Source organism: Cryptomeria japonica, chromosome 4, assembly GCF_030272615.1.
Source record: "Cryptomeria japonica chromosome 4, Sugi_1.0, whole genome shotgun sequence".
NCBI classification, from domain to species: domain Eukaryota; kingdom Viridiplantae; phylum Streptophyta; class Pinopsida; order Cupressales; family Cupressaceae; genus Cryptomeria; species Cryptomeria japonica.
In genome coordinates, this window is record NC_081408.1 from 487981207 (window position 1) to 488007326 (window position 26120).

Here is a 26120-nt window from a genome sequence, read left to right on the forward strand (position 1 = left end):
TAATTTGATCTCTTGGAGATTCCCCTCATAATTTGAATAACTATTAAACCATACACTATTCCATTTTGTTTTGTCATGAAAGTGACAAATTAAAACTCACACTACTATGCAAGGAAGCAGCTCGAACAAACAAGACACCCATCCACAATGACCAACTTTTACCTTTTCAAAAACAATAACATCTAGGTCAGTGATCAACAAGAATGTTTGTGTGTACTCATTTTGGTGTATACTAGACAAAGAATAGTTCCTCAATGTACTTAACCTCCAATGTGTGAACTAGATCCTACATGGCTTCCTAAGCTTGTTAAATAAGACGCATCACCTTGGTGACACACAATACTCTATGTTGTTCTACAATGGTTCAGTATATTTAAAAAAGAAAGAAACTTATTTGGCTCGTGCCCCATAGGGTATCAATGTCACTACTAAAGGCCTTCATGATAATGTCAAATTGCATAGACTCCCAAACACATGAAACCAAAAATGCACAAGCAAACACACAACACACTTCAAATGAAAACACGACAAATGAAATTATTTTCGGTGGTGCAAGATTGCCCGACCTCTAGTATAATTGTGCATCAAAAATAAATTGCATCCCTTTACAAGAAAATTTTGTTGCCATATTATATTAAAAATCAATAATACCAAGAAAGAATCATCTATGCGTGTTAGAAGCTTGCCAAACATTTTAGTTAACAACTGCTAATTTTTTAATAGACACAGTCTAAGTTGCTTTCTTGGTTGCCATATACTTAAAGGTATTAGAGATGCATTTATCAAAAAGTGAACAATAAAATGTAACTGCTATTTACATGTTACGAGTGAAAAGTTAATTTCCTATTTCCCAAATATTTAAGGATATGATAAATGCATCTACCAAGCCATTTATGGCACAATGTGATGCCTAAGTCGTGGCATTGTTGATATGGCCACCAAGATTCAAACCTTTGCTGAGCCAACATGATTGTGGGCTTTTAGCCCCCACTAGGACAATATGCTTGTGGGCTTTAAGCCCCTGCTAGGCCAATGAGCTTACAGGCTTGAATCATAAGTGTTATGCAATGCATTCCTGCCAAGAGGATGAGTTCGCCCATGTTGTGGCCTCACCAATTCATACCTCTAGTCAGAAGCATTGATTTATCAAAAAAATAGATGTGTCTACCAAAACAAGAACAATCAAGTTTGATTCGTACGTATATGATATAGGTAGAAAGATTTCATCTATAACATAATGAGAACACAGAGCAAAAAACACAAAATGCATACATATATGCCCAATTGCCATATGGGATGCTATTGTACCTTCTTCTATTGTCTCAATGCCCGGAAGAACTTTCTCAATACTCTCAGCCTCTATCATTTGATAAAAGGAATTGTACCAATTGACAGCCTACAAAAGCTCAAAGCATTAAACAATTAAGTGGTCAATTTAATATACCAAATAGAACTTACAGCATTGCAATGGCTCAATTCAAGAACTTTGTCCACTATAGGAAATTCATGACTAGAAACTGCACCTGTGTAGTAAATGCATTTTAGAATGAAAAAGAAAATTCATTTCTTAAAACAAATTTCAAAAGTTTTCTAACAAATATTCTGGTGAAAGATTCATAAGAAAGTCTCTAGAACACTAGATTATGCATTTCTTCATATTCACAACAACAAAAAACCACATTTTACGATTATTAAAATTACTTAGAATTTTTGAATTTCAGTAAATCAAAACCAGAAGACAGTGAGACAAGGGCCCCAGCAAGTAGAATATTACTGATCAGTTGGATTTTACTGCTTGATGGTATATTCTGTAATAGAATACAGCTATTTTTGTGATGATTAATGTCAGTTGATAAGTTTCAAAATTTGTTTGATATAATTGAAGGATAAGTACATATTTAACCACTTCATTTAAATCTTTTGAACATAAGCAAATCATATGGTGCCTTGAATTTGTATTAGGAGTCCCAAGACAACAAAACAGATGAACATTCCTTATGATTTTGCTATGTGCTTAACAAGCAAGTGTAGCCCCGAATTTTGAACTTCTCAAATAAGACATGTTATGGGAAGGCCCAACTATGTTGGACTCAACTCCCATTCTGGTTCAAGTGGCAATTAACAATTTTAAAGATTTGTACAAATAGGGTGCATGCTTTGAGGTATATATAGAGTTTCACTTAGCTGTGGGAGATGACACACTGCAGGTGGCCACAGTTATTATGTATAAGTTTGTTTTAATAAAAGGAAATAACATTATCCGTCTTAAATTCATGTGCCAGGTCAGTAAACCCAAAGCAATCCAGTGAGAAATATCAAATGGTTCCCCCTGCCTTGTGGGAGAATTAAATTGATTTTTAATGGAGAAATGTCATGGAACCTATTGGTATTTTTTCTTGCAACCCTTGACCCTAAGGATCTTGTCATAACCCCCTTTTTGGACATTGGATTAAATAAATACGATAATTAAAACATTTATTAATTAACATTTAATAATATTGGGAAATCATCTCATTTATGAGACTTCACGATTTTCCTCTAAATTATTAATGTTTATTATTATTTGTTATGATTATTAATTATCATTATTGTTATATATGATTATTATTTATTTATTAAATATCATTATTTAATTAATAATAATATTCTTGGAATATTTAAATTAATAATAATATAAATTTTACAACTATTGATACTATCAAGAAGTAAACAACGGCTGAAGAGGCCCTTAAAAAATATATATAGGCATAAAATCTTATAGATCGCCATTGGTAAACCAATTGGTCAACAACTGCAAGGGATAGACAACATGCTATTAATCAATATCACAAAACCAGTCGATAACACATGAAGAACACGACATTGACCAAACATTGGTCGTTAACAATGATTATGTTATTAATGATTAGAATTATGAATGAATTGTGAGGGGTCACAGTTGTATATCAGCGATTATCCTCATATCGACAATCAGCATCCAACCAAGGGACGAGTATAGAGGAAGCAAGAATGATTAGGATAAATTCCTAAGTGTTATTAAGGGAGGTTAATGTTACATATGGAGAGTCAATAGTGAAGCATTGAATAAGGGTTAGTCTTCCCATGAAGACATTCATGAGCATCAATGTTAATAACGTTAGTATCGGAACTATACAAACCAGAAGAAAATAATATCTAAGACATAACAATTACCTTGAAGAGACGAGTTATCATATGCGATATAGATCAAAAGGAGTAAGGATATCATAAAGGATAATATTACATTATAGATAAATTGAAGCCAAGCATCAATGACTTGTAATAATGACACTGATCACATTATCATAAGCAAGTCAAAATAATACACTAACCGATATCTATTGGAAGACACAAGAATCGGGGTGGCTAAAGGCAGCGACTATAATCACAAGCAACCACTACCAAGTTAGATTGAATAAGATAACCTATGCGCCTATCATAAGATTAAGATTGGTTAAAAGCAATCGATAACCAAATTAGTAATGAAGTGGTGCGTTAACATAAGACACGTCTCTTGGCAGCATAACTTATCAGTCCCACGAAGATATAAGAAATCATTCACAATCATCCCAGGGGGCATCGGGGGGGAACATTATTAGTCAGACATAGTAATGGAAATAAGGAAAAAGCTCAGATAAGGAGATGTACGGCAGAGAATAGGAGGGAGGATTGGATCAGATCAGAACTATTATTAAATTATAGGTGGAACATCCTTGTTCCTAATGGTATGCATGGTGATGTGCTTAATTGGTATGCTTGGTATGTGAAACCCGATAATGTCTTAATGAAGAATTTCAATAATAGTATTAACATAGTCTGAAAATATGTATTATAATAATATATAATTTCATGGCAGTGGCAGACCAGATCTGACATGCGTCAGATCTGTCTGCCATTACAGCCACTAAATATACTGATGTGCCTAATTTGTATGCTTGGTATGTGAAACCCGATAATGTCTTAATGAAGAATTTCAATAATAGTATTAACATAGTCTGAAAATATGTATTATAATAATCTATAATTTCATGGCAGTGGCAGACCAGATCTGACATGCGTCAGATCTGTCTGCCATTACAGCCACTAAATATACTCATAACTAATAATGTACTAAGCACTAGTAGTATTAATAATAGGGTATTAGCAAACATATAAATAATTGATAATATTATTTAACTTATTTATTTATTGATTTATATGATTAAATCAGAATAAGAATCATATATTATTCTAAATAAAAAAAAAGAGTTCATAAGATAATAAACATATGTTTATATTTAATTCTTGTTAATACTGTCAGTGTTTAAGAAGTTAAGTCCCAAGATAGGGTGAGAATCAGCAACCTGTAAATTGTGAGGGAACCTATTTAATTGGTATCCAAGCTCGTTAATAACAAAGACAATCCTCTTTGTCTTTAAAGCTAAAGCAGTGATAAAAGTTGACATTCACATTTAGCATTATGAATGATTACACTAATTACCTAGTATAGTGAATGAACAATTTAATAATTGATAAATCAATTGAACTATGGAATATCAGTGATTTGATTCATGTCAAGATGGAATTATTATTTTAGGTCATAAGCTTGTTGAGATGGATTAATTATAGGCCAATTCCTAGTAGGGGACATTACAGATCTCATCACACTTCAGGTCAAGGAAAGAACCTTCAATGTCGACTAGAAACTGTCAATAGGCTAAGGACAAGAAAATCCAACATAAACAAGCCTTAACCAAGCCTTATTCACTCCGACCTCCACCTAACTCGGGAGGGTATTCCTATTATAACCAGTAAACTTAGAATATTTTTAAATTCATTATAGATATGCAGATTTGCTCCTCGGAAGATAATTCTCAGTTACACAAAGGACCCTTTGTATGCACAACATACACATATCCCTGATCCCGCAACATTCAACATTTGACAGAGAAAACAATACACATGCAATGCTAAAAGATACAAGGGGATATCAAGCACGCATTTAGAAGTAAAACCACTTGCCCACTCAAGACGAAAAGAAAAAGGAACAGAGCTTAATTGAAAATTTCTAAAACACTCCCGAAGCAAAAAGTACAACCAATGCATATCCGAGGGAACAAAGTCATACCCATAAACTGAAAATAAAACCCCATTCTACAAAATAGTTCGAATTAGGGTATTTTCTCAATGTTAATGACTGGCATTAACATAATTCCATTAAGCTGTTGCAGTTATCCATTCTTGTTAATCTTGTGAATATTTCCCAAAATCACTATAATCTGCACGTAGAATTTAATTCCCTCCTTGAGAGAAACCTACAAGCATGATCACACATTGATAAAAACATAGCAAGATAAACTAATATATACTTTAACACATTAGCTTATATGAATTCAGAAAATAAATGAGAGAGAATATGCAATAACGAAAAAATATTTCTTTCATTACTCATTGATTTTTACAACATGGAAGCTATATATTCCTTTTTGTAAGTAGACTCAAAAACCCTGAAATAACACAGGACTGCAACTACGCGACCTGGTGATGTAAAAATTTCAAAACCCCTACTACAGCCTTGCTCTTCCTTTTATAACAAGGAATGCACAAGCTACAGGCTATTTACAATTGGCCTATTTTCAAATTGACACGTTAACCCCATAAGAAAGAAAGAGACTTCCTCATTGGGTCAGAAAAAGACACGAAAGAGATATGTGCATCATAATCACCTTGATGGAGAAATAAGTTTCCGTTGCGCGTAACTGTTTTGAGTCATGCCACCATCGCGGTGCAACTATCTTCACGGAGGCATGTTTGGAACGAACCCAACTAAAAGAGGAGCTTTGCACCCTTGAAGAGGAGTTCCAGGACAAAAGAAATGGAGCATCCCCTAAACTAAAGGAGGAACTCACAGTCTTGGACTGTCACCAATGAAAGTGGAAAGAGGAGCTCACAAGAAAATCTCGTGAACAGAGGAGGGCTCACGGCTTCCATAACCTTTCAGGATCAAACCATTGCTCCATCTGAACCGTCCACCTCCCCCAACTGCATTTTTCCACTCCTCTTCCTCTGCCTAAGTGCCATTTAGTGGTGCAAGGGAAAATGTGGATAACCCTTCAAAGGTTCCTTGCGATTGAAAAGGCCTTTCAAGACCCCTTTGGTTATCCAACTCATTTTCAAGGCCCCTTTGGCTATAAAACAGTTTATTGAAGATCTCTCCACAACGTATCACAAAACTTAAAACTTAGAAATGCACAATCTTGCCCTACAAGTGAAACTCCCATTTTCAGAACCATCCTCAGACAATCATGAAGAATCATCTTGACAACTTCTCAGCCAAGATTCAAATTGTTGCTCTTTATAGGAAACTGGGATTTCTAAAAATAGCTTATTCTTATGTAATTCTTACATGCATGTTATTTCCTGCTTTATGCTTTTAAAACTTCTCGTATTCCCTTTTTACCACCAGCTCAGTTGTCCTTTTCAAAATCTCCACTACATGCAGCCTTGATCGTTGTCGTTTTCAATTCCCTATCATATCCATCTGTAGGCAAGTATTACTTATCCTTCAGCAACTCATCATGGACAGGCGATTCTGTTGTGATCCTTATGTCCCTTGATCACACATTTTGAATTTTGGGGTGTTGTGTATTCCATTTCACTCATGCCAACCTCCCTTATCGATCCCAGTCACTATTTTGACCGATGCCTGCGATTGCTTGCCGAGCCTGAAAAGATAACAAAACAATTCCGCGTGCCTGCAAACCTTTTATTTCCTTCAATTTCATCCTCGCAGGGGTGTGGGATGCACACTCCCTACTTCCTTCTACTCCGCATGCCCGCAAGTTCCTTTGTCTTCTTTGGTTTTATCTTCACGGGGTTGCGGGCCTTTACTTAATAGCACTCATCCATTCCGCTCACCCACAGATTTCTCTTTTACTCCATGAAGTAACCCTGCAAGAGCACGGGCTCTACTACTCCTTTCACATCCCCGCAAAGGACTTATGGCTTTATGAAATTTCCTTGCGGAGCCGTAGGCAACACCTTTTGCATGCTCAACACAAAATCCTTCCCCCTACGCACCCGCTAATTTTTGCATTCTCATTAATCGTAACCATGCGAGGGAGCGGGGCCCTACTTCTTGGTCGCTTAGCATCTTTCCGCAAGTTCACAACAAAAGACCTTATGAACACATACCATCCCGCGGGAATGCGGGCACTCACTACCGACAACCAAACAATACTTTCGCAGGCCCGTAGGATAAGAGGTAGAAACTAAAGGCAATCAACAGGGAAGCGAGGTTAAGACTCAAGGCATAAACTCGGCCACGTGCAACTAAAGACAAGGGTTATGGGGTCGTGGCTATTAGGAAATAAACAAAGGGGATCCTAATGAAAATCACAAGACTATAGAAAAATAAAGTACCTTTGTTAAGCTTAGGCATAATGAAAAATAAAATCTCACCGTTGGAAGATAAAATTTGATGGCTAGAAATACAAACCACTTAGGAAACAAAAGCAGAAGCAATATTTTGCAGTCTCTAGTTGGGGACACTTGGGAGACACGAGCAAGATGAGGATTTAGATCTCTGGTAAAAGAAGACCATGTGCTTTTATTCATTGGGCTCAGAGTCACTGCATACATTGCATTCAAGAATCGGATCAAAACTCTGCTTGGTGGCCCCAAGCCACCAAAATGTAGAACCAAAATTTACCTCTGTCAAAAGTCTATTCTCATTTGAATATGTGATCACCAATCTGAAAATACTATTGGGCACAAACTGATCACATACATAATCCATGGCACATCCAACCATGTCTTTGAACATTCCACCCTCACTGTGAAATATACCATATTGTTGCTCAATACTAAGTACTGAACTCTCTGTCATGCTTTCCACTCCAACATCCATGGAAGAATATGTGCCATACTCATTGGGTGATGCATACATGTACAATACATAGCAGCTGTCATATATAATCAAACAATCATTCAACTGACAAGAGTTATTCACTCCATCATTTGATTGCATCTCACATGAAACTGAAATCTCTAATTCTGATTTACAAATGTCACTCTTAGCAAGGTCACATATCAACCCCAGATCAATTTGAAGAACTCTTTCTTCGTCAAGCAAATCATGCTCACAAACATTTCAACCATGCTCAACAACATCATCATTATTAGCACTACAAGAAGATTCAGTATGATAAAATGGCATTAAATTGGATATAACATCCTGGTCAGCATACCCATCCATCCTACAAATTGGTGCAGCATCTGAATCATCAAAGCTCTCAATTATCTCTTCATATAGTGGATTAGCAAATTCATTGAATGCACACTCAAATGTATTATGGCAAAGCACCACCTGATCCAAGTATACCTCTTCATCAAACAGAGGATTAGAGACTTCACTAAAATCATTTTCAATACTATCCTCAATATCATCCTCAAGCAAAGAACAATCAGAATCAGCATTATCATTCTCAAAATTAGAAGTAGAACAATCACCATCCATATTGGCCTCATGAGATAAACAATCTTGATTATATTCCATGTAGACAAAGTCATTATTAACTTCACTGGAAATAATGTGACTATCCAAGCCATGTTTAACTTCAATATTCTCAACCATGCATGCCAAATCAAGAGCATTTTGCTGACAAGAAACCTGAGAAGGAGTCTGATCTACAATGTGTAATGGTGTTAGTTCAGGTACACATACCTTAAGTGGCTCTTGATATGCATCATCTTGGACAAACATATGAGGCATTTGCTTAGGCAGAAACATGTTCACTTCATTAGGATACACTATGCAATTTCTTGGCTCAACTTTCATCTCATGAGAAACATAACTAGCATCATAGGGAGGTACACTATCAAGGCTTTTAACTGGAGCAACAGGCTGGTAACCACTTGAAACAACATTTACAACCTCCAAACGGCGTTGCTCATTTGCATAAGATTCCTTATGACATCTCATAACTTTTGGCTTGAACCTCCTAATCATCCCAAACCTTGCAACTTTCTCTATGTTCATAGCAATCTCTAATGCTTGATGCAAGTTTGCTGGTTCCTCCATTATTAATGTGTAGCTCATATCAAGATCAAATGCACTGAAGTAGATACACAAGCTTGAGCATCATTTGGTCTTGGACCTTCAGGAATCCTCATTAGAGTGTTCATAAATCTCAAATTAAAAACTGATACCAATTCCTCTACCTCAATGTGGATGTCAAAAAAATTGGTGAGTAAGGCAGAATCACTAATCCACTCACCAAATTGTTCATTAAATGTTGATTCAAACTCTGACCAAGAATTAATTGACTATGGGAATAGATTTGAGAACCATTCACGTGCTTCATCTGTCAATGATTGTACAAACAATCTGATGATTACATCTTCATGATCAACTTCATAATCCTCTATCAGCTCAATGAATCTCTGTAGATGTTTTTCAGCTGATTCACTTTTCTCACCACTAAATTTAGGTAGTCCTTTTCTGATCTCAGGTGGAATAGGATTTGGGTAACCATAAAAGACTCCAAAATTTATGGCTCTATACATTGTAATGTTGAAATTCCTTCTATTACATGATTGCGGCAACTCAATAGGCATGATTGCATTTGATACTATGCAAGGATGCATAAACTGAAACATATTTGACACTTATGCTTTTATAGTTTCCTCCTTCAATCAAGAGGTTTTAAAAATTACATAATACATAAAGCATGACGTATTACAATGTGATATTGAGACCTCATTCACAAGCATAGATCTACAAATCATGCATACTTCTTCATACACAAAATGCAAATAACAATTGAGAAGTTGCCAAAATTAATTTTATTCTTTCCCTAACTCAGTGCTTCATTTCACCCTATAGGGAGCTTTGCTATTTCATGAAAATTTGAAGAATACCTGGAAATTTGCAGCAGCTTACTAGTCCTTTCCTAACTGAGAACTTTGAAATTTTCCTTCAAATTTCAAGTTCTTTCTTGACAGAGTCGCCACCTCCTTGATAGAGGAAAATTTTCAAATAGGTGGAAGCCATTTGAAGCACATATTCATTTTGGGTTTCTCACAGCAGCAAAGTCACACGTTCTTCTTCAAATCAGCTGCAAATATAACTTTCTCTAGGCTGAAACTTTCAGATCTAAAATAAATTACAGATTTCTAAAAATTACCGATTCCTTGCCAAATGAATTTGCCACTTATATTCTCCAGCAGCGTCGCCATTTTGTTGGTGTTTTTTCTTGCAACCTGTTGATGTGTATTTTGTACACGACCAAACACATAATAAAATACCCAGAGGTATCTTATCCTCTCTTGAATAAAGTCTCCAAATGCTGAAGATGTCGCAAAAGGATCAATCGGGATGACTTCAAGGTTCTGCTTTGTAGGATCTCTACTTGTGGATAAGCACTAGTGGTCGTTGTGTTTGTTGTTTCTTCAAGGGGCCTTACGTACTTTCAGAGAAAGCTTGTCCGTGTTACTCTCTTTCCAATTGAAGGAACAGGATTTTCCTAACACTAACAGATTTTCAAAAAATATCAAAAGATAAGGGTTTCAGGGAAGAGATACTTAAACTATTCCTAAGAATGACTCAATGAAGGCTAGACTTGATAAAATTCTACCAATTTCAGTATCGCCAAGAGATTACAACTCTACTGGAATTGATGCGATCTTCTAAGGGGATTCAATAACTTTCAAATCATCAAAGATATAGATACTATCAAGGAGATACATATCAATACTTCTAATGATGATTGAATTCTTAATTAATCTTAGTGTTTCCAGTTGACCACACAAGGCGTTCTTTACAATCAGTAAGAAGCTAGTGGTTTGGAATGTGAATCTTAACAAAGATCAAGCACAACAATTCGTCCTTCACACTTAAAATTTAAATGCTATTTCAATTGAAAGTGATTCAAGAAGATAAACAATCATGAAGATAGCCACAAGTATTGCAATAAAATACCATAACTTCAATATTTTATTGATCTCATAACCAAATGGACAACAATTGTTCAAATTTCTCTCTTCACTACTCAATTTTGCTACAACAATAACTTATTCCTCTCCAACTTTCTAACTTTCTTCACTCTAAACTCCCTCTAACTCTCTAAAATGAAGTGAGTGAGGGCATATATAGCATCCTCAAATACAATGAATGGCCCGGATCAAAAGAAGATCAACGGCTGAGATTTTGACACCTAAACCCTAATTAGGGTTTGTTACAAAAAAGTCCCCATTTAGATAAACATTACTAATCCATAGCCAATAAAAAATTGGCACAAATACCGAGGAGACATAGACCAATAGGAATTAAGTTGCCACATCATCCTATAACAACTTTTCATCTAGAATTTTGTTCCCTTTCCTATGCTCTTTCTTAGCATATTCAATGAATCTGGACACAATTCCCTCAATCTCAGCAATGGGAATCTCAAGAAGATTCTTCATTCGTTCTTCCAAGTGAAGGACTTGATCAAAAGCAGTGAGAAGAGTCGTCTCCCATCCAGGTTCAAGTTCTTTGGTCTTCTCAATCAGGAACATAGTAGTATACATTTGATCTCGTTGCTTTTCTGTGATGATGTTCTCCTTCTTGCAAAAGATGACCTTTATTCTATCCTCCAACTCTTGGATGTCCACATCTATCTCGGTCTCGATCCGCCTGTCAAGGATGGTACACAATACCTCAAACACCTTATCTTGAATTGGATGAATGATGCCTTCAACTCGGCTGCATCTAGTGTTGAAGTCTTCAAAAAGGACTTCCTTCATCTGGAGCAGAGCTGACCACTGTAGGAGGCTATGGGTTCCTCCATCCATTATCTTTTCTTGCGTCAGAATCCGTCTTGGTGTTTCTCTTATCACTTGTAAGACTAGGATGATAACATCTCTAGTGTGAGTGAATGCAGCTACAGTTATCATTAGATTATGGATAATCTCAAGGACCTGGATAGCTCAATGAACTGTCTTCATCATTCTTGTTGCAAATTCAACGGCTACCTTGTGAGATTCATCAATCCAAGAACTCATGAGTTGAACTAGGTTCTTCACCCTTTCTGCCTCACTTATTGATTCAAGAGGAAGTGCATGTAAAGGAGATATTGCTGGATCCTGTCGTCTCAAAGGTTGGTTAAGATGGCTAAAATAATTCCTCCAAGCACTGACCTCCTTTTCAAGCTTCTTATTCTTTTCTACTTCCTCTTTGAGTATTTTCAGTGAGTCAGTTGCTTCTTCCATAGCCTGCTCGGTGGTAAGTGGACCAAGATCAAATGTTTCTAGATCATATTCTCCTGCTAGAATCTCACCCTCATATTTGTCCACCACTGGTGTAGCTATCTGCACTTTTCTGGATCCTGTCTCATCTCTAATTACCTTAGACATCTTTGTGGCCTTCTTCTTCTCTATTACTTCATGAGAATTTCCTATAAGGCTTTCCAAGTCAAACACATCTTCTTCATCTTCAACCACAACTACCCTTGTCAGTCTCTCTTTCAGCCAATCAAGAATGGCAGATCTTGTTTCCCTCACTTGTATTTCTTTAGGTAGAGGTCTATCTTCCCGGAAAGGAGATGTTGCTTCATCATCATTCTTTTCTTCATGTTGCTCATTAGCACCAACTTGGGGAGATTGACTTGATGAATGCTGCGGTGTCTGTCCTTTCTCTTGTTTATCATTCTGTACCATGGATTCCATAGACTCATCAATTTCATATACTATCTACCTCTGATCTTCCCCTTGACTTGCTTCCTTTTCTTGCCTAGAAGATGTGCTTGGTGGGCGATCAGGATTCGTTTTTTGCTTCTTCTTGGAAGGTTCTCTCTTCTCGGGTCCTTCTTTCCTCTTTGAGCCTTTGGAATGAGAAGTATTCTCACTCACACTTGCTTCTCCTTCTTCTAGTCTTGCTTCCAAGGTGAATGTCATAGATACATTCTGCTCCTTCAACTTTTGATGTTGTACATCCACCCATCTGCGAGTGCAGGATAAAACGGGAGCCATCAAAGCTCTCAAGTCTAAAACCTCAGGCTCATTCCAATCTATCTTCACTTCTTTGTCTTCCTTCTCATAGGATGATTGGAGGTATCTACCATTATCCTGGGCTTGATCGGCTACTCTATAAATTTTGCATTTCCTGATGAGATCCAAAGGCAACCTGGAATGCATCTTTCTTTTGACCTCGACATCATCTTGGACATTCATCCAAAAGTCCTCCACCTGAGATTCATGCCTGTACTTCTTCCCAACTATTTCTTCTATATGACCATGAGGGTCAAAATTCTCTCTCGAGGCAAAGGATGTGAATGAGTATAGAGATAATTCCTTCTTTGCATCTTCTGCGGCTTGAGTATTAGGACATACTTCAACTGAGTTCCCTAGTATGATGGGCACGGGAATTCCATTTCCATGCTTGTGTCTGGATGCCTTCGCATAAGCTGCCAGCTGTCTAGTCACCTCAAGTAGTACTATCCTGTCTGTTGGATATCTTGGCAACATGTAGGGAGGTGAAGGACACCCATGAACTCTGATGTATGTGAATTTTGGAAACTAAATGAACCATACACCATGCTTCTTCACAAGCTCTTGTGCATCCATAGACAGTCGATTGTGAACCCCACCTTGCAATATCCTGGTAATATTCATCATGAAGGTATCATTGACTAACTTGTAGTCACTTCTAGGTGGATGATGCAGTTGAAAATAAGAATCACAAACTCTTATTTCTTCGAGTCCTCTTCCAACAACTCCTCTGTGAGGTAGTCCTGCATACTCAAAACCTCTGATCAAGGCATATACAACATATGACCTCATGTGGAATGATTTGGTAGGCCTTAGTCTTCTCAACTGCACGTCCAGACTGTTGCTAATGATTCTAGCCCAATTGAGCATTCCCTTTCCTTGGACAATCAGTTGTATGAAGAAGAACATCCATTTATCAAAGAAGAAAGCTTGAGAAGCACCTGTGACCCGATTAAGCAAGGTTATCAAATCCTTGAACTCTTCTTGGAAGTCGATTCTGTGCAGTGTATTTGGAATCTTGTTCAGGCGAGGTCTACTCTTGATTAGCCAATTCTTGTTGATGAAGTTCAGGCAGGAATCAGCATCATCCTCATAGATCGACCTAGCTCCTTTTAGACTTTTGTAGACCATGTCTCTATGTTCCAGGAGATGAAAAATCTCACTTATAGCTTCCTCCGAAAGATAGGCCAAGATAGTTCCATCATCGGCCACGATCGTTCTTGAGTGTGAATCATAGTGCTGGGCGCACTCGATCGTCAACTCATGACACTTGACTGTGGGAGGGAAACCTGCAGCTTTGATGATGCCACTCTCAATTATCTTCTTTGCAACAGGTGATGGCTTCCCGATGTAAGGGGCCTCTCGAAACTTCCTCACATTGAAGTTTCCTAGGTTGGTGTCTCCGACATTACTCCACTTGGACACGATCCTGGTCTCCAATTTGTCATTCCTCTGATCTTCCTTGATGAGAGCCTGGCGAGTAGTAGATCCTCCGATTTTGGGGGTCGTCATTTGATGCCTACACAAAAACTTAAAATTAGTCCTTGAGCATAATATCTAGAAGCATAGGATCTAAGACCTTTCAAGGGAATATGTAATGTCCCCACTAGGCAGGGATCACTATCCTGCAAAATAGACTGTTAGAATACAATAGACATTTATATATATATGTAATCTAAATTGCGATCTAAATTTAAAACACTTAATTAACATAATCATAATTTTAATCTAATAAAAAAGGATACGAATGCCATACAAAGTATGTCCTTAGGCAGCCATGAAGCTTGCCTTCTTGGAACCCATCTAGGTTCCAAGCCCTCCAGGAAGTCGAAAGTGAATTCGACTCCTGTCTTGAATGTAATTTCTTACATCCAAGCCCTCCAAGAAATCGAAGGTTATCTCGATTCTTGTCTTGGGTGTAACCTCTTACGCCCAAGCCCTCCAAGGAAGACCATGTGTCATTCCTTGCCTTGGGTGATGCATCCCATCACCCAAGTCCTCGGAGTGGATCGGCCAAATCCAACTCCTCTTGATTGAACTTAATCAACCAAGCCCTACATATGCATATCAATAATCAGTATATATACTGCCATAGGGATTTCATAATCCCTTCCTTAGACTAAGGGAGTTTCCTCCCTATAGCCTCCAACCTGGGTTTACATTTGTATTTATAATGCATTTTGATGATTTAGACCTATTTTATTTCCTAATCTTCATTTTATGTTAACATGTATCCCTAATGTGTTCTTTAACATATATACATATTAAATGTATCCTATCATTGTTGACATATGCATTACACCCTCCTTGATAACATTTTTATTCCTTAATCATTCCCTATGTGCATATTAGTATATTAAATACTTGCCTTCCTTAGTGCACATATGTATTGACCTTTATATATTCTTACCAATGTTAAATGAACTATACATTACTTAATATTAACATCTTTAGTTATCATATTTAATTAAGACTTAATGAAACTTACATTAACTAATGTTAACATATATTAATTATCATACTTAGTTAATGCTTAATGAATTATATATTAATTAATATATTAATCTGTACTAATATTCTAATTATTCATATTGTATCATACCTTACCTCATACCTGCTGGTCCGCGAAGATTTGCTTCTGTTTGCTTTTCCCGTCCTCCTTTTCTCCCTTCCCTTGCGGTGGCTGCTTCCTTTTAGAGCCTCGTGAAGGGCTGTAACCCTTCACGATCCCCTTCCGCACCAAGGGGTGTGGTGGTAACCGCAGCCCAGGCTGCGCTTACCTTCACACCTCTTGGTGCGGGGGAATCGGGGGGGGGTTTAGTTTTTGCTTTTAAATATATAATAATATATTAAGGTTTGCTCTTCTTTTTTTTTTTTTTAATATATATTAAATATAATACTTCCTTCATTATTATATATATTTAAAATAATAATAATATAATACTTCTTTATTATAGGTGTATATTAAACATATGACATTTTAATTAATGTATTTCCTCTATATAATATAATCTTATTTACTTTATTCATACTTTACATCAGGTGCTAACGTGGGGTTATCACAGTCCCTCCGTCTCGATTTTGCTTGTCCTCAAGCATCTTTAGGTCTTCCTCCTTTTCCCAAGTAGCATCCTCATTTGGGAGATTCTTCCATTTAATCAGGTGTTCGGTAATGGTTCTGTTCCTGAGCTCTTTCTGCCGTGTATCTAGAATGATCTCTAGGTACAAGGTGAGTTTCCCTTCGTCATTTAGGGGTGGTAGTTCACTGCAAGGAACCAAGTGTTGCCCGAGAACCCTTTTGAGTCGGGAGACGTGGAACACATTATGTATTTTTCTGTCTTTGGGAAGTTCTATTTCATAAGCTACTTCTCCAACCCTTCGAAGTACCTTATAGGGTCCGTAGAACCGTGGTTTCAATTTTTCAACCCCATTCTTCTTGAGGGAGGATTGCTTAGGTACTTGGTTCGTTGTTTTCGAATCTGGCTCTTTTGTATGGTCTTTCCTCCCCCTGTATTTCTTCTGTGTTATTTAATTGTCCTCTTTTACATTCATGGCCTCTCCCCCATGGGGCCTTGCATTTGAAACATAACCCCTTCTCCACCAAGTTGTCTCTCTCCTTACATTGGTGATTGTAACTCCAAGGTTTTTTGCACAAGCGGCAGGGTTTCTCTCTGCGGTCATTTTGGTGTCCTTCATTCCTATATGGCATTTTGGTTGAGGTATTCTTGGGAGCACTAAATTCAACCATTCTAGTTTTCTTGATGGCTTCTCCTAAGTTTTGTGGTTCCAGGGGTTTCACAAAATTCTTAATAGAGTCTTTTAAGCCTTCTAAGAACATGTAGGTGAGCCTCTTCTGGGATAGGTCGGGAACCATTACTGACAAGTTTTGGAATTGGTCTATATAGTCCTCAATGGTTCCTAATTGTTTAAGGTGTGTTAACTCTTGGAAGTACCATTCGGAATCCTTCTGGTCGAATCGACTAATGAGCTTTCGAGTGAACTCATTGTAGGTGGCGACATTTTTGTGTCCTAGGGTAATGAGACCGTTGTGCCACCAATTATGGGCGGTTCCGATTAAATGTAGTATGGCAAATTTAATAGCATCTCCTTCAGTCATGGCGCTGTATGAAAGATAGGTGTCTAGTTTTTGTACCCAAGCTTGGGCGACATCCTTTCCTGTCCCATCAAAGCATGGTAGGGACATTTTGTTGACTTTAGCTTTAAGGTCATTACCCATAGGTTTTCTCTTTCTACTTTCACTAATTTTGGATTCACAGAAGTCCCTGAAGGATACTACCCTCTGAACTTCTAGCTCTAATCTAGCATAAATTTGGGCGATTTCTTCCACTCCAAGTGTGGCTGATTCCTCTTCCTCCCTTACATGTTCCTCTCTAGGTAGAAATTCGGGAATTGTTTGTCTAGAACTCAGAGGAGATCGTTCGTTATCAGCGTGATTAGAATGTACCTCTCTCCTATGGTTTTGCATATCTCTATTGTTGCTGTTTGTACTTTGGAGGATTAATTGGCTCATTCTTTTGAATTTCTCATTGGTCTATTCCATGAAAGTCTGAAGTTGTTTGGCCAATTGGTCGGCCATTGCCTTTGCTCCTTTCTTTCTCTGATACGTGATCATAAACTAGGAACCCTTCCCACAGGTTGGCAAGATTATGCTCTGATACCACTTTAATGTCCCTACTAGGCAAGGATCACTATCCTACAAAACAAACTGTTAGAATACAATAGACATTTATATATATATGTAATCTAAATTGCAATCTAAATTTAAAACACTTAATTAACATAATCATAATTTTAATCTAATAAAAAAGGATACGAATGCCATACAAAGTATGTCCTTAGGCAACCATGAAGCTTGCCTTCTTGGAACCCATCTAGGTTCCAAGCCCTCCAGGAAGTCGAAAATGAATTCGACTCCTGTCTTGAATGTAATTTCTTACATCCAAGCCCTCCAGGAAATCGAAGGTTATCTCGATTCTTGTCTTGGGTGTAACCTCTTACGCCCAAGCCCTCCAAGGAAGACCATGTGTCATTCCTTGCCTTGGGTGATGCATCCCATCACCCAAGTCCTCGGAGTGGATCGGCCAAATCCAACTCCTCTTGATTGAACTTAATCAACCAAGCCCTACATATGCATATCAATAATCAGTATATGCCCTAGGGATTTCATAATCCCTTCCTTAGACTAAGGGAGTTTCCTCCCTATAGCCTCCAACCTGGGTTTACATTTGTATTTATAATGCATTTTGATGATTTAGACCTATTTTATTTCCTAATCTTCATTTTATGTTAACATGTATCCCTAATGTGTTCTTTAACATATATACATATTAAATGTATCCTATCATTGTTGACATATGCATTACACCCTCCTTGATAACAGTTTTATTCCTTAATCATTCCCTATGTGCATATTAGTATATTAAATACTTGCCTTCCTTAGTGCACATATGTATTAACCTTTATATATTCTTACCAATGTTAAATGAAATATACATTACTTAATATTAACATCTTTAGTTATCATATTTAATTAAGACTTAATGAAACATACATTAACTAATGTTAACATATATTAATTATCATACTTAGTTAATGCTTAATGAATTATATATTAATTAGTATATTAATCTGTACTAATATTCTAATTATTCATATTGTATCATACCTTACGTCTTACCTGCTGGTCCGCGAAGATTTGCTCCTGTTTGCTTTTCCCGTCCTCCTTTTCTCCCTTCCCTTGCGGTGGCTGCTTCCTTTTAGAGCCTCGTGAAGGGCTGTAACCCTTCACGATCCCCTTCCGCACCGAGGGGTGCGGTGGTAACCACAGCCTAGGCTGCATTTACCTTCGCACCTCTTGGTGAGGGGGAATCGGGGGGGGGGGGTTTAGTGTTTGCTTTTAAATATATAATAATATATTAAGGTTTGCTCTTCTTTTTTTTTTTTTTAATATATATTAAATATAATACTTCCTTCATTATTATATATATTTAAAATAATAATAATATAATACTTCTTTATTATGGGTATATATTAAACATATGACATTTTAATTAATGTATTTCCTCTATATAATATAATCTTATTTACTTTATTCATACTTTACATCAGGTGCTAACGTGGGGTTATCACAGAATAATTTAGACATTAATTTGAAAATGACATGATAAATCCAAGAATTATAAACTTTCAAATTAATTATGTATGAAATCAGATTTTACAAGACTTGAATTTTAAAAGATTGCTATGAAATCAAAATAAGTCTTGAATAAGAACTTCAAAAAATTGATTCTTCGTACCTCCTCTTTGAATGCTTAACTATCAAACTTGGAAAATGAAGAAAAGGAGATCAAAATTCGCTGGATAAGGACTGAATTTCTGTTCTTCCTTTGGATGAATTATGCCTCAATCAGCCTTCAAAGAACTTCGCTTTCCACCAGCCTCCAAACACTTAGCAAATCCTGGAAATTAGCCTCCAACTTAATAAAAATTCGCTCCTCTGATCTTCTCCTCAAATTCCCATAAGAAGGAATGAATGAATGATTTGAAAATGCTACAATATACCTCCCTTATATAGGGCGCTCACATTATCATTGAGGCCGACTTAGGTATTTAGCAATAAAATACAATACAATCCCACTTAAAAGGAGGCCGACTTGCCTAAAGAGACAAAATAAAAGGCTTGAGCGCTCACCTCAATTTTTAAATTTTTAAATACAAGGCTTCCAAGGTGAATTTTTTGTTTATTTTAAGGCTTGAAAATTAATTAATTCAATTATAAAGGCCTTAAATTATGCGAACTTGATTTAGCTTCCCAAAATGTCTTAAATTTGGCAAATTTAGTCAATATTGAGGAATATTGAGGTTTGATCAAGGCTCAACAAAGCTTCTTTCCTCCTTAGGTCTTGAAATATCTAGAGCGATGAAGGCCTAAACCATTTCAAGACTTATTTGAACCTCACATCCAGACTTCCTCACTTCATGAGTCAAAATTTTCACAACCTAGATTTGTAAATTCCCATGCTCTTGTCTTCACAATCTTGCAATTTACCCTTGACTCACTCTAACAAGGTTAAATGATAGGCTTTTTGATGATTTCGCCCTGGACCCTTTGGAAGGGTCAGGAGCGATTTTTCAAATTAGGACCTGAATATCTCATTTTCTTGACTCCAAAATCTCCCGGAAGGCGAGCTCATGCTTGTTTTGACCCTAATCAAAGTCTTGCATTTCAAATTTTAGCATTTCTCATGAGGAAATTAAGTGAAAATGTGAATTTCGCCCTGGACCCTTTGGAAGGGTCAGGAGCGATTTTCTCTTTTTAGGTCACAATTTACCTTAGCTTGATCATTAACCTCCTTCAAGGCAATCTTCAAGGTATATTCATCTCAAGCACTGAGTTGACTCATCACTGAGTTGACTCATCAATATTTTGAAGGAAATACTGCTTTTTTGGGAATTTCGCTCTGGACCCTTTGGAAGGGTTAGGAGCGAAATTCTCTCCTGAGTTCAATTTTCTAGCCTTCTTCACTCCAATTCATCAAAACTTAGTTAGTTTGAGTCCACTTCTCAACTTGCTATCATTGATTTGATCTTCACAAGGCAAAAAGGGTCACTTTTGTTCAACAACCTAGCCAGGGACAGGACCTATCTTGAATTTCGCTCTGGACCCTTTGGAAGGGTCAGGAGCGAAATTCACTCTTGAGCTCGAAATTCACACTTTTTGAAGGTCCAAATCTCTCCAACGCATTCCAAATGGCCTTTTTCACTGTACTCTAGGCCTAGTTTTACTCAGATCTTGGAGGAAAAGGTGACTTTGATGTTTTTCGCCCTGGACCCTTTGGAAGGGTCAGGAGCGATTTTCCTTGCTTGGGCTTACTCTTCCATCATTTTAACTTCAATCCACCTCACAAGGTTAGGCAATAGTCTTCTTCATTCACTCCACCCAAGTTTGGTTTGTTCTTGCAAGGCAAAATGGGGTATTTAGGAATTTTCGCCCTGGACCCTTTGGAAGGGTCAGGAGCGAAAATCTTTCTCTGACCTAGAATCATCATTTTTTGAAACAAACATCCACTCAAAGGTGGTCTCAAGGACAATTTCTACCTTGTTCTAGTCTTGTCTTAGCATAAACTTGAAAGGAACACATTGGTTTTAGGATTTTCGCTCTAGACCCTTTGGAAGGGTTAGTTGCGAAAATTAGGTTTTAGGGCAATTTTCCAGTCCTTTCATCTTCAAATCACTTCCAAGGCATAAAACATCTTGCCTCACTCCTCTCCAAGTCATGAAAACCAAAATCTTGTCTTAAATTGTAAGGAAGAAGGAGGATCTAGAAATTTCGCTCTGGACCCTTTGGAAGGGTCAGGAGCGAAATTTTCATTTGTCTTCAAAACTTGCATTTTTAGCAACCCAATTCCACTCTAAGGCAATCCAAATAGCTTCTCTCACCCTTATCTAAGCTTAGTTTTGCCCAAAATTTGAAAGAAAGGATAGTTTTTAGGATTTTCGCTGTGGACCCTTTGGAAGGGTCAGGAGCGAAAATCTCTCTTAGGCTCAATTCCTTCATTTTTTCAACCTCAATCATCTTCAAAAGGCAAAAACACACCTCCTCACACCCATTCAAGCCATTAAAACCAAAAAGTTGTCCAGACCTTGCAAGGAAAATAGGTGTTCTTAGGAATTTCGCTCTGGACCCTTTGGAAGGGTCAGGAGTGAAATTCACTATTTGGCTCAATTCCTTCACTTTTTAATGATCTCAGAGCACTTCAAGTCACTCCCAGGGGCAATTCCTTCTTGGTTTTACCTTATCCCACACTTGTCCTAGCAAAACTTGATAGCCAAAAGAAGTTTTGAGAAAATTCGCTCTGGACCCTTTGGAAGGGTCAAGAGCGAAATTCTCAATCTTGACCAAAAATCTTCATTTTTTCACCTTGAAACTTCTTTGCTAGGTGGGATTTCATCTTTTATTGTCCTAGGAACAAGGTTTCATGTCCAAGAAAGGCTAAAAAAATAGGTTTACAAGGAATTTCGCTATGGCCCTTTCGAAGGGTCAGAAGCGAAATTTCCTTTCTGTTGACATGTATTTTGTACACCATCATACACAGAATAAAATACCAATAGGCATCTTATCCTCTCTTGAGAAAATAGTCTCTAACTGCTGAAGATTCGCATAAAGGATCAGTTAGGAAGACTCCAAGGTTCTGTTAGTAGGGTCTCTACGTGTGGACAAGCTTCCAGCGGTATGATGTGATTTGCTGTTTCCTTCAAGGGGTCTTACGCATTCCGAAAGTTCAAGATTTGCTAAACTAAGGAAACTTTCAAAAATAACAAAAGAGTAGGGTTTGAAAGAGGTCTAATCTAATCTAACCCTAAGAATGACTTCGTGTAGACAAGACTTGGCAAGATTCAACCAACTTCAATTTTGCCATAAGATAACAACTCAATTGAAATTGATGCGATCTTCTAAGGTAACAAAATGATATTCAATGCATCAAAGATCAAAGACACTACCACGAAGGTACATATCCAAGATACAATAATGATTGAAAGTTAAGGGACTCAAAGTATTCTCCAGTCGACCACGCAAGGCATTCCTACAATCAGCAAGAAGCTAGTGGTTTGGATTACGAATCCTACCAAAGATCAAGTCTCACACTATGTCCTTCAAATTAACACACTACTTTGATTGAGCATGATTCAAGTAAATTAAACAACCATGAAGATAACCAAGAAAGTTGCAACAAAACACCATAACTTCAATATTTTATTGATTTCCAAGTCATCATGTACAACAATTGCTTGAATTCCTCTCTTCAAAACTCAATCTTGCTACAAAATAAAATTGCTTCTAACTTCTAATCTCTTAGCTATCTCTCTTCTCTATTACATCAACTATTTACTATTACCAAATGAAATGAAAAATGGGGGTATAAATAGCATCCCCAATTACAATGAAAGGTCCAGATCGAAAGTAGATCAACGGTCAAGATCATGACACCTAAACCCTAATTAGGGTTTGTTACAAATGGCCTCCTTTTTACTGAACAATATTAAATACATAGCCAAATATTAAATTTGGCACAAAAACCTAGGAGACATAAACCAATGACAAATAAGATGCCATGTCATCTATAACAACCTTTCATCTAGAACCTTATTCCCTTTCCAATGTTCTTTTTTGGCATATGCAATGAATCTTGTCACGATTCCTTCGATTTCTGCAATTGGAATCTCGGGAAGATTCTTCATACTCTCTTCCAAGTGGATGACCTGATCGAATGCATCTAGAAGAGCTGCGTCCCAAGTAGATTCAAGTTCCTTTGTTCTTTCAATCAGGACCATGGTGGCAAACATTTGATCATATTGCTCATCTGTAACATTTGCGTCCTTGCAAAAGATGACCTTGATTCTATCCTCTAACTCCTGCATATCCACATTTGTCTCGACCTCGATCCTTCTGCCAAGAATGGTACGAAGTACCTCAAATACTCTGTCCTGGATCGGATTGATCACCTCCTCAACTTGGCCACATCTAACACTGATGTCCTCGAAGAAAACACTCTTCATATGGAGCAAGGTTGACCACTGAAACAAACTGTGAGATTCTCCATCCAAGATCTTCTCTTGCGCTAAAACTTTCCTTGATGTGTGTCTAATTACCTTCAAGACAGGAATGATGACATCTTTGGTATGGGCAAATGCAGCTACTGTTATCATCAAATTGTGGATTATCTCAAGAACTTGGATAGCTTGATGAATAATCTTCATCATCCTTGTTACAAATTCTATGGCCACTGTATGAGATCTATCCATCCAGTTACTTGTACGTTGGACCATGTTCCTGAATCTTTCTACCTCACTGATTGATTGAAGTGGAAGTGCTTGCACTGGTGATCTAGCTGGATCCTGACGTCCCAAAGGTTCATTGATGTGACTGAAATAAGTCCTCCATGCACCGACCTCTCTCTCAAGCTTTCTGTTCTTCTCCATTTCTTCTCTAAGCTTGTCTTTCAATGCCTCAAATGAATCGGTGGCATCATCTAAAGTCTGCTCTGCTGTAGATGGTCCTAGCTCAAATGTCTGTATATCATATTCCTCTGCTAGGATCTCACCTTCATATTTGTCTACTGCCGGTGTAGCTATCTACAATTTCCTGGATCCAGTCTCATCTCGAATCATTTTGGACATCTTGGTAGCCTTTCTCTTCTCTGTCACTTCCTGGGAATGTCCAACAAGGCTCTCTAAATCAATTGCACTGTCCTCGTCCTCTACTACGATCACCTTGGTTAATCTTTCCTTCAACCAATCTGGGATAATCGATCTTGTCTCTTGAACTTGAATTTCCTTATGTACTATTTCTTCTTGTCTGGGAGGAGATGATATTTCATTGTCTTCTTTGTCTTCATCTAACTCATAGTCTTGGAGAGATCCATCTGGTGACCCTTGTTGTGCTTGTCCTTCCTCCTGCCTATCGTTCTGTACCATCGACTCCATGGATTCTTCTACTTGAATTGTTCTCTTCTTAGGTCTAGAATAAGTACCGGATGATCTATCTCTGTTAGCCTCTTGTTTCTTCTTGGAAGGTTCCCTCTTTCCAGGTCTCTCTTTCCTCTTCAAACCTCTTGGATGGATATTGCCCTCACTGGCACATCGAAGGTTACCTTCACCTGAATTTCTAGGATTAGGATTGCCTTCACTCACACTAGCTCCACCTTCGGCTGGTTTCTCTTCCAAAGTGAAAGTCATAGCTATGCCTTGTTCTCTCAACTTCTGATGTTGTATGTCAACCCATCTGCGAGTACAAGACAAGACTGGTGCCATCAAAGTAGCTAAATCCACGACCACGGGCTCATTCCAATCTAACCTTATTGTTTTGCTTTCTCGATCATAGGAAGACTGGATATGTCTGCCACTGTCCTGAGCTTGGTCGGCCACTCTGTAAATCCTGCATTTCCTGATGAAATCCAAAGGCAATCTAGAATGCATTTTCCGTTTCACTTCAAGATCATCTAAGAGATTCATCATAAAATCTTCTATTTGGTACTCATGCCTAAACCTTCTACCAACTGTCTCCTCTAAATGTCCATGTGGATCAAAGCTTTCTCTCAAAGCAAAAGATGAAAAAGAATACAAGGCTAACTCCTTCTCTGCGTCATCCATAGCTAACGCATTGGGACATACCTCAACTGAATTGCCCAAAATGATAGGTACTGGAACTCCATTCTGATGTCTGTGTCTGAATGCCTTCACATATGCTGCCAACTGTCTTGTTACTTCAAGTAACACAATTCTGTCTGTCGGATATCTCGGCAACATGTATGGAGGTAAAGGACATCCATGCACTCTAATATAAGTGAACTTGGGAAACTGAATGAACCAAGCACCGTACCTCTTTATGAATTCCTGGGCATCCTGAGATAACCTGTTGTGAATTCCACCTTGCAACGTCCTTGTGATGTTCATCGTCAAAGTGTCATTAACCAACTTATAGTTGCTCCCTGGCGGATGATGCAAGTAGGCATAGGAATCACAAGCTCTGACCTCGCTGGGTCCTCTTCCAATCACTCCTCTGTGAGGTAGTCCTGCGTACTCAACACTCCTAATCAAGGCATAAATGACATATGAACTCATGTGGAAGGACTTAGTAGCCTTGAGTCTCCTCAACTGTACGTCCAAGCAATGGCTAATCATCCTAGCCCAATGTATCGTACCTTTTCCCTGAACGATCACCTGGATGAAGTAAAACATCCACTTCTCAAAATAGAAGGCATGAGGGGCTCATGTAACTCGGTTGAGCATGGTAATCAAATCTCTGTACTCCTCCTGGAAATCAATCCTGTGCAGTGTGTTCGGGACCTTGCTCAGACGGGGACGGCTCTTAAGTAGCCAGTTCTTATTGATAATGCTTAGACAAGCATCTGGATCATCTTCGTACATTGATCTGGCTCCTTCTATGCTCTTGTATATCATGTCCCTGTGCTCTGGAAGATGGAAAGCTTCACTTATAGCTTCCTCTGAAAGGTACGCCAAAGTGTTTCCCTCTTTGGACACGATCGTTCTGGACTGTGGATCATAATGACGAG

At 37.8% G+C, this 26120-nt stretch overlaps 1 protein-coding gene across 7 annotated transcripts in view; it reads right to left on the reverse strand.

Annotated features, from left to right (window-relative positions):
- LOC131060393 (uncharacterized) overlaps positions 1-26120 on the reverse strand; it is a 337900-nt gene that overhangs the window by 116638 nt on the left and 195142 nt on the right. For all 7 annotated transcript variants that reach the window (XR_009110349.2, XM_057993610.2, XM_057993609.2 and 4 more), the window contains exon 6: positions 1309-1396. Coding sequence is in view for 6 of the 7 variants with exons in the window: in XM_057993610.2 (XP_057849593.2) it covers positions 1309-1396 (88 nt within the window). In the remaining variant the exon portion in view is untranslated. The remainder of the gene's footprint in view (positions 1-1308; positions 1397-26120) is intronic.